Consider the following 19,298-nt stretch of genomic DNA (forward strand, 5'->3'; position numbering starts at 1 on the left):
GTGAATAACAATAGATCTAAGTGAGAAAATGTTTAAAAAGGAAGAACTGATCCATTATTCACACAAGAATAATCAAATATTAAAGCAAAGCAGCAGAAACATCCCGTGATGATGTCCTCAGAAGAAGCAGACTCCCTGCTGCTCTGAGGTGTCGGCCGACCCCCCGTGGCTCCGCTCAAACAGACACCAGCTGTGATTCCTTTTAAAATGAAAAGGAGTGGCGATGTCTGAAAACGGAACGGTGGCCTGAAGTTAGTGATCATTTTCTCACTTTGGCATAAAAACAAAAAGCAGAACAGTCTGCTTAGTTAATCTAATAAATGAGGGAGAACTACAAATATGCTGCTTCCTTTGAAGCACTTCAGCAGGAGACGGAGACATTTTAGAGACTTTCTCTGCCACAAATAATTCAGAAGATCATTCCAAACCACACAAAATTACCTTTAGTGTTAAATCTGACAGAAGGACAGAACACTGAATTAGCCCTTATATCTACAGAAGGTCAAATCTGGGTTCATTTGTTTCCTCGCACACATCAGCAGCAGCAGCAGCTCTTTAATATTCCTCTTCCATCTGGCCTTTATTTCCCCGCAGCTGCTGCACATTCTCTCTAAATTACTTTGATATGTTGGGAGAGAAAAGTTGTTTTGATGTCGTTCAATACGAGCCGCTCAAAGTGGACATTTCCCGACATCATCAGGTCTAAACGCCGACTCATTGAACAAAGGTTTCTTTCTCTTGACTGAAGGTCTCCACGCTCCAAACAGTCTGTTGTGATGATGCTCTTTTGTTGCAGATGCTAATCAGAGTGAACAAGATGCTGGAAAGAAGCCGATTATCTGAGGCATCCGTGGAAACTTCAGGCAAGTCTGCTGACTCAGAAAACTCTGAGGGCCTGTTGACATGTGTTTGGATTCTGAGGACAGACGATGGGAATGTCAGCCATGGAGGGATATTCTTTTATTTTTCATTTGTGACGTTGGCATGAATGTTTGTCTGCCTGAAATCATCATCATCTCTTTATTTATCCAAACAGCAGTTCAGCTTTGCATTGAGGTTTCTGTTGGAGTCCAGCCAGGTTTGTTTGTTGACACAGATCCAGCTGTACCTCTTCAGTCTGGTCAGGAGAAACCGTCGTGTGCAGTCGACGACGCTGCGATGATGTAAAGACGGGCTGAACTCTCCACACACAGCGACAACACAACCACAGACACGCAGACATTTAGAGGCATTTTTCATGTTGAAACAGAATGTAGACGTCTCCAGAGGATGAACCATGAACAGACGCTGTATATTTAATCGTATGTGAGACTGCAGAAATGTTCAGATAGACTCCTGACGTGGAGACGTGAGGAACGTTACACCGATCAAACCTGTTGATTCTGTTTTGATGAAAGCAGCATCGACTGATTGAGTCAATGAGCACAAACGGGATGCAGCAGTTTCCCGTTAAAGGTCCACGTTGTGTTGTGTGTTGTGTTGTGTGTTGTGTTGGCCCGTCATCCGCTGATGTTTCATCTCAGCAGGGTCATTTTCAGAAAGCGACCTGAACGTCCCATCGAAGAGGATTTCCTTCCTGTTTCTGCTGTTTTAGGGACAGTTTGTTTTATGATCTGAATGGTGAAAGGAGATATTGATTATCAGCTCTTCTGTCTCCCTCCAGAGAGAATCAGGACGAAGGTGGACGAGGAGGCTTCCTGCTGGGACTTTCTCCGAGCCGCCACACACACCAACAGCCAATCTGTGTGCAAATGTCGAGGTATTAAGTCGTGAAAGGGTGGTGGAGGGAAAGCTCTAATCTTGTGGGGCACCAGGAAGGCTTCTGGGTTTTTTGTGTGTGTGTGTGTGTGTGTGTGTTAAACGTTTGCTGGGAAATCTGTGAAATTGAGGTCAAATCGTTGAGTTTACAGACTGAATACCAACGAGCCTTTTAAAGCGTCTCTGTGTTGGACGACAATCATTTAGTTTTCAGGTTTGTTCCTGATTCTTTGAAGGATATCAGAGTTTTATTGTTGGTGGTTCATCCTGAGCCGACAGTAACAATCAGAACTCGTTGATGTGGCTTCTGGACACGACAGGTTCTCATTGTATTTGTATCAAAGCGAATCCCCAGCTGAAGCATCGTCTCGTCTAATTGAGACGCAGCAGAGAAGAAGTTCAGGTGTTTGATGGTTTTCTGTGAACTACAAACCTGGATCAGGATCAGCTGTTTGTTTGATGAGGAGAACTTGGACCGCTTCAGACTTTCATGTAGCTTCATTGTCCTGCTGCCTTCGACCAGATCGATGTCGGCCATGTTAGCACGATCAATTTGGAGGAATGTCATGAATTTTAAGGCGTCTGTGGTCTTTAGCTCTGACCTTTTTCTCCTGAATCAACAAAATGTTGAATCTGGAAGAATCCTTCCCAGCTTCACATTTCCATTTAGAAGAAATGTTCCAGTTTATGAACATTTTGCTGATCCTGACGTTTTCCTGCATTTACATTCAGAGTGAAAACAACTTTAGGATCTTTTGTTTTTTGTTTTTTTCTTCCTTCATTGTTCCCCATCGGATGAATAATAATAACTGGTGATTCTCTCACTTTCCATCCAGTGAGTCCATCAGAACGATGCAGCTCAAAGAAATGAATCAGAAACTCAACAAAGCATCACGTTTCCATGATGGATGGAGGTAATTCCAGTGCAGTTTTCCTGATACCACAGCAGGTTTGTCCACATCCCATTACGGGAATATTCTGCCGAGAGAAATGAGAAATGTAGACGTGTCTTTTCTGGTAACAGCCATCCAAAGCTCAGGCTGTGCTGCTTGATTTGGATCGTTGTCGTGTTTGTCATGTGAGAGTTTCATTGAGGTTAATTACCTTTTCCCTCCTGATGCTCCTTTAACATCAGTATGTAGAACATGTTATAACGTAAAGCATAAATTGGCTGATTTATTATTTATTTAAAAGAGCAGCAGTTTTATTTTTAACATGATTCAGGAAGGAATTTAATTTGTGTTTATTTCCTGATAAATACATTTGAGCTGGGGGCCTTTTAATTGACTTTTTCTGCACCTGCCCCCCACCAATGTCCGGTTACGGCCCTGTCGTGTGCTTCTTTGTGCACATCTGGTAGTTTTTAGGATTAAAGCCTTTTCCAGCTGCTCCATATTCATCCATTATCTGTGAATTAGAGGAGAGTGAGTTAGCTGCAGCTTCGAGGGGACTTCAAAAAGGAGAAACTATCAAAGGATTGGGTCTGTGGATTTGTGCGTTTGTGGGCGGATGTGTGTGTTTGTGCTGCAGTGTTGCAGTTTTATCTGCGATCAGAATCTATTTCGGTCGTCTTCTCCCCTCGTCACAATGAGCCGGTTGTCTCTGACGGACGGAGGCTTTGTTTCAGTGTTAAAGCGTCACTGCAGCCAGTTTGTGCAGAACTCTGATTCTCTGTTTTCTTTAAACAATTACACATTCAGCTCGAAGTCATCATGTGGCGCCATCTAGTGACGTTTACACAAAAGTCCAGATTAGTGGTAAATCATTAACCTACGTTTTGTCTTTAACCTTTAAAGTGAAGTTTTATTTTTCTGCTGTTGCTTCAATGATTTACAAAAACCTGCATTTATATTTTTGTCCTGCAGGACGCGCCATTCTCCCTTTCCGTAGAAACCCCGCCCCCACTGTGCTGTCTCGGCTCCCCATTGGTTGGCAGGAAAACTATGCGTCATCCAAACCGGGAAATAAAAACAAACAGTTCGGATTTTTCTGTCTCATCACAGATTTTATTTTTGACCGCCAGTGACATCGTCGTCTTTATTTTAGGTTTGTTGATCAACATGGTGGCGCCACCTGGAAGAACGCCATGTTGTCTCCGGTCCACCTGTTGGTCACCTGTTGGTCCACCTGTTGGTCCACCTGTTGGTCACCTGTTGGTCCACCGGTTGGTCACCTGTTGGTCCACCTGTTGGTCCACCGGTTGGTCACCTGTTGGTCACCTGTTGGTCCACCTGTTGGTCCACCAGTTGGTCACCTGTTGGTCACCTGTTGGTCCACCTGTTGGTCACCTGTTGGTCCACCTGTTGGTCCACCGGTTGGTCACCTGTTGGTCACCTGTTGGTCCACCTGTTGGTCCACCGGTTGGTCACCTGTTGGTCACCTGTTGGTCCACCTGTTGGTCCACCGGTTGGTCCACCGGTTGGTTCACCTGTTGGTCCACCTGTTGGTCCACCAGTTGGTCCACCAGTTGGTCACCTGTTGGTCCACCGGTTGGTCACCTGTTGGTCACCTGTTGGTCCACCTGTTGGTCCACCGGTTGGTCACCTGTTGGTCCACCTGTTGGTCCACCGGTTGGTTCACCTGTTGGTCCACCGGTTGGTTCACCTGTTGGTCCCACCGGTTGGTCACCTGTTGGTCCACCGGTTGGTCACCTGTTGGTCACCTGTTGGTCCACCTGTTGGTCCACCGGTTGGTCACCTGTTGGTCACCTGTTGGTCCACCTGTTGGTTCACCTGTTGGTCCACCTGTTGGTCCACCTGTTGGTCCACCTGTTGGTTCACCTGTTGGTCCACCTGTTGGTCCACCTTTTGGTCACCTTTTGGTCACCGGTTGGTCACCTGTTGGTCCACCTGTTGGTCCACCTGTTGGTCACCTGTTGGTCCACCGGTTGGTCACCTGTTGGTCCACCTGTTGGTCACCTTTTGGTCCACCTGTTGGTCACCTGTTGGTCACCTTTTGGTCCACCTGTTGGTCCACCTGTTGGTCACCTTTTGGTCCACCTGTTGGTCACCTGTTGGTCACCTGTTGGTCCACCTGTTGGTCCACCTGTTGGTCCACCTGTTGGTCACCTGTTGGTCACCTGTTGGTCACCTTTTGGTCCACCTGTTGGTCCACCTGTTGGTCACCTGTTGGTCACCGGTTGGTCCACCTGTTGGTCCACCTGTTGGTCACCTGTTGGCCACCTGTTGGTCCACCTGTTGGTCCTGAAGCTGGGGGACTGTCTGAGTGGTAAATGTTTCTGTGCACATGTCACGTCATGGCAGCGTCACAGGTTCAATTCCAGCTGTGAAGGTGAAAGTAGTTTTTCCTCCTTTGGTGTCCTTGACAGATGGAGAAGCTGCAGGAAGCTGCCTCTGACCTCCGACCTCTGACCTCCGGCCTCGTCAGCAGGAAGCAGTTTAAATGGGACACCATCAGTCCCTCAGAGGAGAGACCACACCGGTGTCGGCAGGAAGCAGTTCAACCAAACGGGCTCCTGCAGCACAGGTAGAAATATTACTTCATATTTATTTACATTTCATAGCCAATAACGAATCATGTGACCATTTTTATGAATGGGAGTCTGAAAGGACAAACTGTCCACCTGATCTGCTCTCATGAGGACACGAAGATACATAAACAGATCTTATTTGTCGAACCAGTCGTTTGGTTTCTGAGCTAATGACCTGATAAACTGTGACCAGTGATGGGCCATCTGTCCACAAGGTGGCGCTGCTGCACTGTGCTGACCGATGTCCAAATGTACCAGAAGTTTTTATTCTGTCTCTAATTGCTGTTCTTCATTTTTTCACTAACCTCTTAACTCTGTTTATTTAAAGAGAATTCATTTAATGTGTAAAAAGACATTTGACTGAAAGCGAAACTGGATTTTTCACACCATTTTAATCATTTTCATCTGTGATTCTCAAACATTTTCAGGGACTTAGCCCCCAAAATAAAAGGCAGGAGTCATCTCAACCTCCATTTTGATAGATTATTAGAAAAACAAAGCACATTTTTATTTCTTCTTCTCTTCTTGGTCATCACATTTTGACAAAGAGACACAAAATCACATAAAGATGACGAGGGAGAAATGAAGAAATAAATAAATGAGCCACAGAACAAACTGAGTCACTGATTCTTGGTTGTGTAATTGCAGGCTGATCATTATTTCTTTCTGTTTACTGAGAACACACAGCTGCAGCAAATGTCAGTAAATCCTGAGTGTTTGTGTACTTTGTCCCAAACGGTACGATCAGTTCAAACAACCTCCACATAATCGATTGTTGCTCAACGTGAGCGGCGTTTCCAAACGCTGATGAGTCACCAGTTTGTCTGAACTAGGTGGCTTGAAATGAGCCGACTGAAGCTGCAGAGAAACATTCGACAACCACGACAGAGACGAAGATGGAGCGACGGAACCTTCACGCCTGTTTGGCTTTAATGTTTGTGGCTTCAGCTCTGGTGAGTTTCACATCTTCATCATCACGACGACACTTCAACGTTTTACATTTAACTTTTATGTATTTTTTTAACTGACAACAGATAACTTGTTGAGAATTCATTTCTAAATTATCTACATTTTAAAATAATTCTTGGTTTTTGTATTTTTGTATCATCCTTCCCTTTTTTAAAAACAACTAAACAAAAGATGCAAACAGTAAATTAAAATATTCTAAATAGTTATTTTAAGAATTATTTGGGTCTAATTATCTTTATAATGGTTTCCAGGTAAAATTCAGAATCAGACCTTTTTCTCAGACCATATCAAGAAGTTAATCATCACATCTGTTTTCTTTCATTTAAACATCTGTTCCTGTGTGTTTCCAGGCCACCGTGGTCGACCCCAGAGGAAATCGTCCGGTGGTCCCCGGAACCAGATCGGAGAAATGTGCCTCTCAGAAGGAGTGGCCTTTCTGCCTAGACGACGACTGGGTGAGCTGCTGCTTCTGATTTTATCCTTTGATTTTCGTTTCGTCCAGCTTCTAACCGCCGTCCCTTTCTGTCCGTGTCCTCCATCAGGGACACAAATGTCCGTCAGGCTGCAGGATCCAAGGCCTGATAGACAGAGATGACCACGAGAATCTGAAGAGGATCGAGAAGATCCGTGACCTCCTGGACCAGAACAATGCCAAGCACCGCTCCACAGACGTGGTGTCCAAGCAGACCTACGACTACCTGAAGGACCGCCTCACCGTCGACTCCGGTTAGTGCGGACTGGACTCGGACTTTATTCCAGATTAGAGAAGATTGAATTAGGCTCAAATTTATTTGTGTCTTTGGACGTTGGACAATCTTTTTACCAACAGAATCAAACATTTTTCACGCTCAAGCAGTATTTTGACATCTTCCTCCAGGAAACGACAACAACTACTACGATCTGGCTCAGAATCTGCGTCAGAGAATCACAGACATGAAGGTCAAGATCGACAGACAGCTGAGGATTCTGGCTGCCCTGAAGGATCGAGTCAAACAGCAGGTGGTGGACATGGAGAGGCTGGAGGTACGGAAACACAACAGGGACAAAAACGTCGCTTCTGCTCCATTTCTGAACTCATTGGTTGAACAGTTTGTCCGACTCTGTCTCTTTTGTCAGGTGGACATCGACATTAAGATCCGCTCCTGCAAAGGATCCTGCAGCGGCTACGCCGAGTACAACGTGGACCGGGAGAGCTACGTGACGTTGGAGAAGCAGGTGAGAACCTCAACCTGGATTCTGATCAGAGTTGTAGTTGAAGCTCGACACTGATCGTCTGGCGGCAGGTTTCCTTCAGCCAGTTTCTGATCCTGCTTCACCAACATCTGCTTGTTTTGTCTGCTGCAGGTCAACCAGCTGGACTCCCATTCGGCTCAGAGCGTCGAGTCTGTGGGGACGCTGTACGTGATGAAGAGCCGCCCGCTGCAGGACGCCATCGTGGACAGTATCTACAAGTCAGGCGACGACTCGGCTCAGGTCGCAGGCCAGAAGACGGAGGACGTGTTCCCTGAGGTGAGACTCCAGTCAGACGTTTCCTTCCACTCATGAGCAGAATGTCGGTCGCCTCGATTGAAGGTTTCCACCTTTTCCTTTCTCAGGTGAAGACGGTTCAGTTGGTCCTCGAACATGAAGGTTCCAGCTCATCTCCAGCTACCATCTCCAAGGTTCCAGGTACTTCCTACTCTCCTGCTACAGGTGCCTCCTCCACCTCCTCCACCTCCTCCTCCTCCTCATCCACCTCATCATCATCATCATCCATCACTGAGCTCGGAGGACGTGGTGATGGTGACTTGTTTAGCGGAGGCTTTGGCAGTTTCGGCGGGCCCAGCACAACCAGTACACAGCACGTGTCGTCGCAGAAGGTCACCTGCACCAAGAGCATCAGGAGGACCATTGTCCACACAAAGGACGGGCCGGTGGAGAAGATGGAGGAGGTGATGCAGGGAGGCCCAGAGTGCCAGAGCATGACGGACAGCAGCAAGGGAGGGATGAGCTCCATCTTCCCCGACCTCAGCCATACGTCCTCCTCATTCTCATCGTCTTCATCTTCATCTTCATCCAAGGTCGTCCACCTGGGAGGCACCAAGGGAAGCATCACAGGACATACCAAAACAGGATTCACTGATCCATTCGGGTTTGACCTCGGTGCGTTCCACGCAGGCCACGTAGAGGAAGACGTTCCTGATTTCCACGCCCGGAGTGTGAAGAGCGTGCGTGTCGAGCGTCAGGCCGATTATGTAGGAAAAGGTACCAAAACATCAGAACCTGTTGAGTAAAATCTGGCACATTCAGCTAGACAGCATGATTTAGCATCAGCTAGCTCTGCTCGTTAGCCCTCTGTACCAAAAGTATGAAGTGAACACATTTTTTATTCTTTTGTTGTCAGAGCTTAAAGATCCATTTTGATGTTATTCATTGATAAAATTACTTTGAGTTTTCAGTGAAGCTGAACAGGAACTAAAGTTTAACTGATTCACGTTTCGACTACAGATCATTGTTTTGAATGGAATTCATTTCAACTGTCGTATTTGAAGAATTTTTATTGTTAGCAGGGCCATAGCTACAACTTTAGAGACATTGAGGTCAAAAGGTCATGTCAAGAGACAGCTTGAGACAAACGTGAAGGTGTGTTCTCCTTCAGAAATACTTCTAATCGAGTCCAAAAGGCACGATTGAACGTCCTGGACTTCAGTTTCTCGTTAGTAGCTGTGGCCTTGATCCTGCAGATTTGGTAAACTCAGTTTAGACAAGCGCTTTTTTAAAGGTTAGTCATAAGTTGGGAAAGTGTGGGTACATTTTAGCCAGCCGACCAAAGAACGAGCCGTTCCAATCTAACTCGCCGCCTGCGGTTTACCCCTCTCTGTTCACAGATTGTGTTGACGCCTACCAGAACCACCTCAAAGGGGAAACAAACGGACTGTTTACGATCAAACCCGGCGGCACTGAGTCCAAGGGTGTAGTGGAGGTTTACTGCCAGCAGGAGGGGCTAATGGGGGGGTGGCTATTAGTCCAGCAGAGAGAGAGTGGCGCGCTCAGCTTCAACCGATCCTGGGCTGAATACCGTAAAGGGTTCGGCTCAGTGGACCAGCAGGGCAAAGGGGAGCTTTGGTTAGGGAACCAGAACCTCCACCTGTTGACCAATCAGAGCGAGACTTTGCTAAAGGTGGAGCTTGAGGACTGGGAAGGAGGCGTAGCGAGCGCTGAGTACATAATCAGGGCTGGATCAGAGGAGGAGGGCTACCCGCTGCACGTGTCCGGGTACACCGGGGACGCCGGGGACTCTCTGGTGGCGCCCAAGTCTGCTGCGGCGTCTTTGGTATCCCACAACGGTATGAAATTCAGCACCTTCGACAAAGACAACGATAAGTGGGAGGAGAGTTGTGCAGAGATGTTCGGGGGTGGGTGGTGGTACAACAACTGCCAGTACGCTAACTTAAATGGGGTTTATTACAAAGGCGTATACGACCCGGAGAAAAACGCCCCCTACGAGATCGAAAACGGGGTCATCTGGGCGTCGTACAAACCGCCCAACTACAGCCTGAAAACCGTCAGGATGTTCATCCGGCCGAGCGCGCTTTAGTGCGGCGAAAAATAAACCAATCAGACTGTTGCACAGGAGGAGGGTAAATCAATATTTGAGCACAAAAGTCGAAGGTGGGCTCAGATTTTGGAGGTTGTCGAACTGCGTTAATCATTCTGAGATTTCCAAATCATGTCAAACAGTGTCAGTGTGTCTGTGTTTGTGTTTTCCTCACCTCTCTGTAAACGTCATTGACCTGCATGCTGGAAAATCACTGTGCTCTCTGATCGATCAATAAAGATGGCATGTTCACTTCAGCTTCGGTGGTTTGTGGTCTTTTTTCTGCCAAAATGACAAATTCATGAAATACGGATGTTAGAGCTGCTAATGTTAAAGTTTTAGTCCACAAAGAGAAAGCGTTGTTTCAAACTCCAATAAAATAATCAGAACAGTAAATGTGATTTTTACTCCATTTAAAACATAAAAACTAGTATACATTTTCATCTTTGTTGTGAAATTATTTGTGACATCTCTAAAAATATTGTAATTTATATCTAAAGCTTTTCAATAGTTCACCAAATGACTGTCTGGTCGTTACGTCACATCAATGTTTACGTTTTCTTTTATTCTAAATGCCCATTTTTATTAACTTCCATGTTAAAGTTGGCCTTCGACCTGGATGTCATAAAATGAGAAATACAATAAAAACATTTGAAGCGTAATGAGGAGCTGCCATAAGACTTTCTGTGTTGGATCATTTCAGTTATAACGAGCTAAAAGTCTAAAAATAAAAATGTTATTTATCCTTAAAGATGGCAGAACAACAACAACACAGTTTTAGAAATGTTGTGTTTGTGGTGAAATGTTGAACATACCGTGATGGTGACGATTTTTTATCTGTGCAGTTTGTGCGAGGCTGAAGCAGCAGAACAAAGATGGCCGCCAGTCCCTCAGTGGCGCCCGCACATACGGAAGGCAACAGTGTCGAGCGAAGTCCGACGGCCCTCTGTGTTCAGATGACGACTGGGTACAAAACACACAACTGCATTTATGAGATGAGCTAATAATGCTGTTTGCTGATTCTGAGGCATAAACTCATATTTAATGTAAACGATCAGATTAGAGAGAATCAATCACACTTATCTTGAGTTGTTTGGAAATCCATTCTAAAAGAGTTAAAGACAAAATCCCTTTAACAACTCGACAATCTCCAGTTACCGTGGTTACACTGGTTTCCACCTGTCCTGGCGTCCTGCAGGTCTCTAAATGCCCCTCCGGCTGCAGACTGCAGGGTTTGATGTCCCAGATGGAGACTGAAGTGGAGGACAAACTGTGGGAGGTGTGTCAGACGGTGCAGAAGTACAAGGATGCAAATGAGAAGTCGCTGAAAAAGACGGGAGACATCTACACCTCCGCCCAGAGAGTGGACGGCAGCAGACACAGTGAGTCGGACAGAGTGGAGGCAGATTTCTTCGCTGTCTGTTTAATAACGCCGTCTTTCCTCGGCAGAGTCAGACCGGAAGTTTGTGGAACGTGCAGAAGAACTGTCCAGAGATTTCTCCTCCCTACAGAAAAGAACGTCCACTCTGTCGCCACAACTCCAAGAGCTGCTGACCAGCGTCCAGAAACAGATGGACGACTTGTATCGAGCTGAGGTGAGTTCTGTTAGCGTCTCCTGGTGATCCTTCTCACAAAAAGTCTGACTTTTTTTCTGCCATCATGACATAAATATTGAAAATGTTCCCGATCAACAGGAACTGTCAGTTTGGCATCAGGCAGCTGCAGTACTGAACGTGTAAAAGTCCATTTTCATGAATGGCATCCAGCTTCATAGTCCAGTTTGTGTCTCTCGTCGGCAGGTGGACGTCGACATGAAGCTGCGAAGCTGCCGTGGATCCTGCCGGTCGGCGCCGTCGTTCACTGTCGATCATCAGAGTTATCGGACGCTTCAGACTCACGTGGACCAGATCACCAAACGTCTGAACCAGAGAAGTAAGGCCCCCTCGCCTCCCGAAGACGCCCCCCCCCTCACCCTGCAGGACGTGGACATCCTCCCTGCTCCACCTGAACAATATACGGCAGTCCAGAGAGAGGTGGAGAACCTGCTGCAGGACTCTGGATCTGTCAGAGCTGGAAGAGAAGAACACTTAACTCTTCAACATGTTTACAGTTAATAACTTCAAAACATTCATGATCACTTCACTGGACTGACCGGCGGCACTGTGACTCGTTAAAGTTACGTTTTAAAGTCTCTTCTGTCGAACAAGCTGCAGTCCAAACAGAAAAACACACAACGATTCTACCTGGAACGTACTTCAACCTCCGTTTTGTCTTTTTGATGGCAAGGACACACTTTAAATAACATCCAATTATTTTCGGTCCACACACACTTTAGAATATTTGAACACATCTCGCTCCTCTCTGTTTTCATGTTAGATCAGGTATTTGCTGCACACAATGTTGTGTTACGTGTGTTGATCCTTTTTTCATCAGCAGATTCACAAGCCGGACCGTGAAAGCTCTGGTTTTAAATTCTCACTTGACTTATTCCATGTAACTGTATATTATATAACTGCACAGCGAACCGTAGAAACATCACATTCATAAATAAAATGTAACACAAAACAACAACAGGAAAAACAATAAATACATTTACACACCCTTATACCACGTGTGACGTGTGTTCATATATTTTTACACGATTAACAGACGTGAGAGGAAAGTTACCTTCATCAGCCACCTGATGGACAGGACCGGCGGACAGAACCGGCGGACTGGGGCGCCTGCTGTCGGGCCTCATCTTCACGGCTCAGCTGTTTCTGGAGGAAGTCTTTGATGGACATCTCTGGATCTCCGTTGTCCCACGTGCTCCGAGCCTGGATGTCAAGGAAAGCTTCTTTCATTTGTGTATTCATCAAATCAACGAGTGGATGGTCCAGAATTTTCTTCAGCTTAATGCAGATAAGACATTGAAAGGTCAGAGGTCAGCGCTCACCTGAACTCATGTCACTGACAACATAAAAAGGCAGAACCGTTCAAAGCTCAGTACCAAATCAGCTTAACGGTGTCTTTACGTGTCTAAATCAGAGAGAGAGCCTCAGATCACTGACTTCAAACACTGGTCAGGTCATCAGAGGTCGACTGTGTGCTCGATATTCTGCTCCTCAGCTGAGCTCTCATTTAAATCAGCCTTCTTTATTCTTCACTGCAGCTTTTAGATCCAATAAATCACTTTATTATTGTCTTTTACTGGCCTAATTTCATTTTCTTTGAAATGTGATTCCTGATGGTGACTTAATGTCAGAACAGTCTCATATGAACAAACTCTCACTTTGACAACTTGTAATATAAATTCACGGAGCATACAGATTACTGAATGTGCATTAATAAATCTGTACGTTGAATTTTGAGACTGACCGGACGTCACCATTGGCTGATAGAACTGATTCTGATTGACAGACTCATCAGCCAATCAGGTGTGTTTGCTTTCAGCCAATTGCACGCAGAGACCAATCAACCTCAACCTGAAGTAACATTTATCTAGAATAGAATAGAATACAGCTGTACGACGAGACTCCCTTTTTAATATATATATATAAAAAAGATAAAAATAAAAGAGATATAAATGTGCAGATTATTGTGCCGAGCGTGTTGCTGTTCACAGAATAAATAATGAATGTGTTGCAGAGGTGACAGCAGACAGAAGTTTTCATATTAAATGTTAAACTATAACAATCTGATCTCCCCTCGTTGTAAAAGTTAAATGTCTGTGTGTTGTTGCCATGACAACAGTTTAATTGTGAAGAAATGATTGGCTGAAAGCAAACACACCTGATTGGCTGATGAATCATATAAACAAGAAACATACATTTGACTGACAGCTTCATCAGTAAATGGTGACGTGTGACAGTCTCAAAGTTTTCGATCTGGTAAACGACCATCAGTAAAACAACTACGAACAACCGTGTGGTTAGAAGCAGACGGAGGACTGTCAGGACTCAGAAAAAGGACCGTGTGGTTAGAAACAGACGGAGGACTGTCAGGACTCAGAAAAAGGACCGTGTGGTTAGAAACAGACGGAGGACTGTCAGGACTCAGAAAAAGGACCGTGTGGTTAGAAGCAGACGGAGGACTGTCAGGACTCAGAAAAAGGACCGTGTGGTTAGAAGCAGACGGAGGACTGTCAGGACTCAGAAAAAGGACCGTGTGGTTAGAAACAGACGGAGGACTGTCAGGACTCAGAAAAAGGACCGTGTGGTTAGAAGCAGACGGAGGACTGTCAGGACTCAGAAAAGGACCGTGTGGTTAGAAGCAGACGGAGGACTGTCAGGACTCAGAAAAAGGACCGTGTGGTTAGAAACAGACGGAGGACTGTCAGGACTCAGAAAAAGGACCGTGTGGTTAGAAGCAGACGGAGGACTGTCAGGACTCAGAAAAAGGAACGAGGCAAAGCTTCAGATTCATCCAGACATTTATCGAGAAAAGCTCATCACAAGCTGGAAAGGTTTCCAGGAAACATGAACCCTAACCCTGCGTGGAAGGAGCAAAATTCTGTAACAACTAAGGTCAAGAATGAAAAAACTACGCTGCATCCTGACAATCAGCCGGACAGCTCATCTGGAGTCCGTCCACATCTGTGTGCAGCGTCTCACTTCAGACTGGAACCTTCCCAAAGTCCTCAAAGTCCTCAAAGTCCTCAAAGTCGTCCAGCCTGTTCTAAAGAACAGCAGTCCTGGAAAATGTTTCTGTTCTGTCCAGTCAGCCCAGCATGTCCCAGCACGTCCCCACCACGTCCCCAGCATGTCCCACCATGTCCCACCACGTCCCCACCATGTCCCCACCATGTCCCCAGCATGTCCCCAGCACGTCCCCAGCATGTCCCACCACGTCCCCAGCGTGTCCCACCACGTCCCCAGCATGTCCCACCACGTCCCCAGCATGTCCCACCACGTCCCCAGCATGTCCCCAGCATGTCCCCAGCATGTCCCACCACGTCCCCAGCATGTCCCACCACGTCCCACCACGTCCCCAGCATGTCCCCAGCATGTCCCACCACGTCCCCAGCATGTCCCCAGCATGTCCCCTCCACGTCCACAGCATGTCCCCAGCATGTCCCACCACGTCCCCACCACGTCCCCAGCATGTCCCCACCACATCCCCAGCATGTCCCACCACGTCCCCAGCATGTCCCCAGCATGTCCCACCACGTCCCCACCACGTCCCCAGCATGTCCCCAGCATGTCCCCTCCACGTCCACAGCATGTCCCACCATGTCCCCACCATGTCCCCAGCATGTCCCACCACGTCCCCAGCATGTCCCCAGCATGTCCCCACCACGTCCCCAGCATGTCCCCAGCATGTCCCACCACGTCCCCAGCATGTCCCCAGCATGTCCCACCATGTCCCACCATGTCCCCACCATGTCCGGGCCTGATTCCGGATCACTGGAGGACTTCTCCAGTTAAACTCTGGGGTCTGTAAAAGCCAGCAGCCGGGTCAGAACCTGGTGGTACCGAGTCAGAACAGCTCTGTTCGGGCCGTTTGGGAGCTCTTTGTGTGAATAAACTTGCCTGGTGTTCCGCTTCCAGACTCCTGCAGACTTCCTGGTGGATCTCAGGATTCGGCTGATCGTTTGGTCCAGTTCAGGTGTGCGCCGCCATGTTGAATCACGCACATGACGTATGACGTGTGACGCGAGGAGGGGGCGGGGCTTAAAGGCGCTCCGTCCGCATGCTTAACTTTCATTTGATTTCATTTCTAAGTGATTTGTAAACGTGCAGAAAAACACACAGCAGACAGGAAGTATGTTCCTCAATGTGTTTATTGAGTAGCGGACAGTGAAGACACAAACAGCTCAGCGCGTTTAGAGACCACCAACCAACAACACCAACGTTAAACTGCAGCTGAATGCTTTCGAAACTGATTTTCTTCGTCTTTATTTCTGTTGCACACAGTTTTGTGTTAATGTGTGTGCGTGTCCATCAGCAGTCAAGGTAAACACAAACTTAATCTTCAGGTGTCCTCTGAACCGCGCTGAGCTGCTCCGGCAGGCTTACGAAGGAGCGAAGTAAGGCCGGATCTTCATGTTGATGGCCTTGAGTGAATACCAGCTGCCCTTCCAGTTCATCCACACCACACCGTCGTCCGTGCCGTGTTTGGCCATACGGCGAGTGTAGGCTCCGCCGATGTAGTATCGGCCATTGGGATTGGCTGAGTGGCAGCGGTTGTACCACCAGCCGCCTCCGTCCTCTCTGGAGCACTGTTTGGACGGATCGCCAGGGTTCCTGGTTCAACCAGACAAGGAGGAGACAGGCGTGAGTGTTACACACAGAAATCTGCTCCGACTCAAACGTTCAGCCAGAAACACTCCTTCCTGTGATCCCATGAGACTCCTACCAGTTGTCGTTGTCTCTGTCGTAGGTGCTGAACATCATGCCGTTGTGAATGGTCATGGTGCGGTTTTCACCAAAGAGCTCCGTGGATCCCTCCAGGAGACCGTTGCCAGCGTTACCAGAGTAACCATCGACTGCCAGCACGTAGTTGGACGTCTCTGATTGGATGGTGAACTGTCGGTACTGAGCGTTGACCTAAATGATGACCAGAGACATTAAAGATGAAACATCTGTATTTTAACTCGTCTTTGGAACGAGAACCTTCGAGTGATGAAAGGAAAATCCAACTAAAAGGCAAACGAACATTTATACACTGAGGTTTTTAAACTAACAACACATTTGGACCAAAAAGCAGTTTAACATCAGTCAGCTTCTTCCAGTTTGTTAAAATCAGTCAGGAGAACCAGCAGCTGATCATTTGAACCTGGAGGGCTCACCTTGCTTCCCGTCCAGTCCTCCATCTCAATGAGAACCTCGGTGGGGCCCATCTTGGTAAGTTGACTGATGCGTTCGTTGCCCAGCCAGTATTCACCTGCAAACGTGAGCTGAACGTCATTAAATGTCTCTAAAGTAACACAGCAGCTTCCCCTCCATGTTTCTGAGGGACCTACCGGGAGTCTGACAGTAGCCTTTGCCAACATCAAGGGCGATGTTGCCGAATCCTTGTCGGTACTGATCCCAGCGCCGGCCGAAGTCCACGCTGCCATCGAGCCTGTTCTGGATGAGCAGCCATCCTGTAGAAGTGAAGAATAAAAGAATAAAAAGCACTGAAACACGGAGCAGATCATCTCAAAGGTCTCTGCAGGAAGGGGATCATCCTCACACCTCCATTTTGGGTGGTCTGGTCACAGAAGACTCTGTACGGTAAGGAGCCGCTCTCAGGCTGGATCATATACATCTGGGACTCAATACCGCCACGACGGAAAATATCCTCACACTCCTTACCTGCAGCACACAAGAGAAAAAGACAGGTGGAGACCTGACCTGACAGAAAAGGCTGGACGTGGGTCAGAAGCCACACTCGGTCAGGGAAAGGAAAGGAACGCTTACCGGACACCACAGGAATGGGACATTTGGTCTTGCATGGCTCTTTGCACAACTCGTCCTGGGTATGGATGGCCCTCTCCAGCTTCTGGATCTTCAGCCTGATCTGGTCCAGGACTCCCTGCCGGTTCATGGTGCATACTTTAAGTTAATGGTGGACAGGAAAAACTCCCCTGGCAGATAAATGTTGTAATGTGTCATCGTTTGGACTCGGACCTGTAGGACTCTGATGTTGGACGGGAAGATGGTGTCCACTGTTTCCTTGATGTAGACATGCTGTTCCTCCACTCTGTCGGTGTACTGACCCACCACCCTGTTGTTGTCTGAGAGGGCCAAGACATTAAATTCAAATTCAGACAACACGTGTATCAGAAGTCCCAACGAGGCGTTTTGGTCGTCTCACCGTTGAAGATCCTCTGCCGCTCCCTCAGAGAGTTGGACATGCTGTTGACATAGTTGAAGATGTTGTTGGAGGATCGAGACAGATCGTCCACCTGAGGCTTGAGGTTATTAATGGTCTGAAGCCAAAGAAGGAGAGGTCAATAGTGAAGACTCGTTTGTTTTTGTTTTGTTGCTTTTTAATACTGAAACACAAACGAACCGTCTTGACGTCCCTCTCCTGCTTCTTCAGAGTCGTCTTCAGCTCACAGCCGGTGGGACACTGAACGCCCTGGTGGACACAAACATCACAAACTCAGGATACAACCATATTGGTCTAACTTATGAAGGCAGCTTTTAAAGGTTAGCCCTTCAGCCTGGAGCTGGTGTCCTCCTACCATCTCATCTGAGGCATGGACGCATCCTCCGGCGTCCGGATGCTCCTTTTGCTCCTTCACCTGTTGTCCGGTTAGAGCTGTTGTTGGACGGCCTTGATACCTGGATGATGGAGAGTGACAGTGCAGGTGAGGCACCTGACACCTACATGCCAATCATTTAGGCTTCATCTCAACAAGATATGAAGGTCAAATAAGATTGTACCTGTTGCGGCCGCCAACGGGGGCCGGGGAATAACGGTTTGGGTTATAGGAATCCCGACCCTTTGTTAGTGGACGGTGACCACGAGCGTCTACTGTTGTTCCCTGGATGGTAGAGAGACAAAAGGAGGTGAGACAGGACCGGAAAAAAGAGGGAATCTAGACGTAAATCTAGATGTTGTTCTACGTACTGTGTTATTTTCTCCCGACGCGTTTGTCTGTTCGTCCACAACCTGAAAATCAAAGCACAAATACTCCTTTTTAAAATGTCACTGCTGTTGAAAACTAACATCATTTATCATTTATTTATTTTAAGGATCTAACTGAACTTTTAATTTTGGGTGAATTTCATTACTTCATGATTTAATTTAAAGTCAACACATCTTGTTCTTTGGCAAAAAGTCTTCAATCACGAATTATATTTTTGAGCATCAAAGATGTGAGTATTTGTTAAAGGTTAGGAAAACAAGATGTAACTATCCATCAGCACTAAAAAACATTGAATCAGATGAAACATTCTGGATGTTTTGTGCCTTCCTCCGATGTTCAGTCTCAATAAAGTTTCAAACTCACCTCGCCATCGTCGTAGTCCAGATTATCTTGACCCCAGGCCACGTACACACACAAATACACCAGCAGCAGCGTCTTCATCATCCTCGACTCTTATCAAACTCCCTTTGCTGTCTTCGGTGCGTGCTCTCAGCTCTCCCTGTCCCTAAAGTCTGATTTGACGGGTATTTATGCTTCGCCTCCCTCATCGGCCAGCGTCCTCCCACACGTTTATTGATCCGTCAGAATTGGCCAATCTCTGACGGGTTCACTCATCCTGAGTCACAGGGTCAATACAAGATGTGTCAACGAACAAAAGGGCAAAAGGTTTCCTGAGTTTCCTGACAAATCAGAATTTGCTGAACTTATGTGCCAATAGGAGCTGTTTGTTTTTCCAAAGACAAGAAAAACAACTATTATCACAAAAGGTTGGAATAAATGGCAGATTTTGAGTTCTCAAAATCCAGAGACTGCAGAGGAGTTTGACAAATTGTGTATCAGGCTGTGACTAAAGAGGCTCAGGACTTAGTGTTTGGTTGGAGAAGTGCAGTAACAATGTGAGTTTGTCAGTCAGCCGCTCAGCTGATTCTTTCAACATTTGTTTT

At 46.8% G+C, this 19,298-nt stretch overlaps 2 protein-coding genes across 2 annotated transcripts; one reads left to right on the top strand and one right to left on the bottom strand.

Annotated features, from left to right (window-relative positions):
- Nucleotides 1-5,149: 5,149 nt before the first annotated feature.
- Nucleotides 5,150-12,570, top strand: fga (fibrinogen alpha chain). Its single transcript, XM_029526893.1, has 15 exons — nt 5,150-5,244; nt 6,082-6,201; nt 6,568-6,672; nt 6,760-6,943; nt 7,095-7,240; nt 7,334-7,432; nt 7,562-7,726; nt 7,813-8,461; nt 9,085-9,783; nt 10,640-10,761; nt 10,993-11,176; nt 11,244-11,389; nt 11,594-11,857; nt 12,171-12,175; nt 12,444-12,570. Exons 2-15 carry the CDS (start codon nt 6,145-6,147, stop codon nt 12,568-12,570), a joined length of 2,952 nt encoding a protein of 983 aa, XP_029382753.1. The 5' UTR covers nt 5,150-5,244; nt 6,082-6,144.
- A 3,216-nt stretch (nt 12,571-15,786) lies between these two features.
- fgb (fibrinogen beta chain) lies at nt 15,787-18,795 on the bottom strand. Its single transcript, XM_029526651.1, has 13 exons — nt 18,718-18,795; nt 18,336-18,377; nt 18,166-18,249; nt 17,947-18,081; nt 17,772-17,840; nt 17,574-17,688; nt 17,387-17,493; nt 17,177-17,291; nt 16,952-17,071; nt 16,738-16,860; nt 16,564-16,658; nt 16,131-16,321; nt 15,787-16,018 (listed from the first exon to the last, which is right to left on the bottom strand). The coding sequence occupies exons 1-13, from the start codon at nt 18,793-18,795 to the stop codon at nt 15,787-15,789; spliced, it is 1,506 nt and encodes a 501-aa protein (XP_029382511.1).
- Between the last annotated feature and the right edge of the window lie 503 nt (nt 18,796-19,298).

Source organism: Echeneis naucrates, chromosome 18 (genome assembly GCF_900963305.1).
Source record: "Echeneis naucrates chromosome 18, fEcheNa1.1, whole genome shotgun sequence".
NCBI lineage: Eukaryota > Metazoa > Chordata > Actinopteri > Carangiformes > Echeneidae > Echeneis > Echeneis naucrates.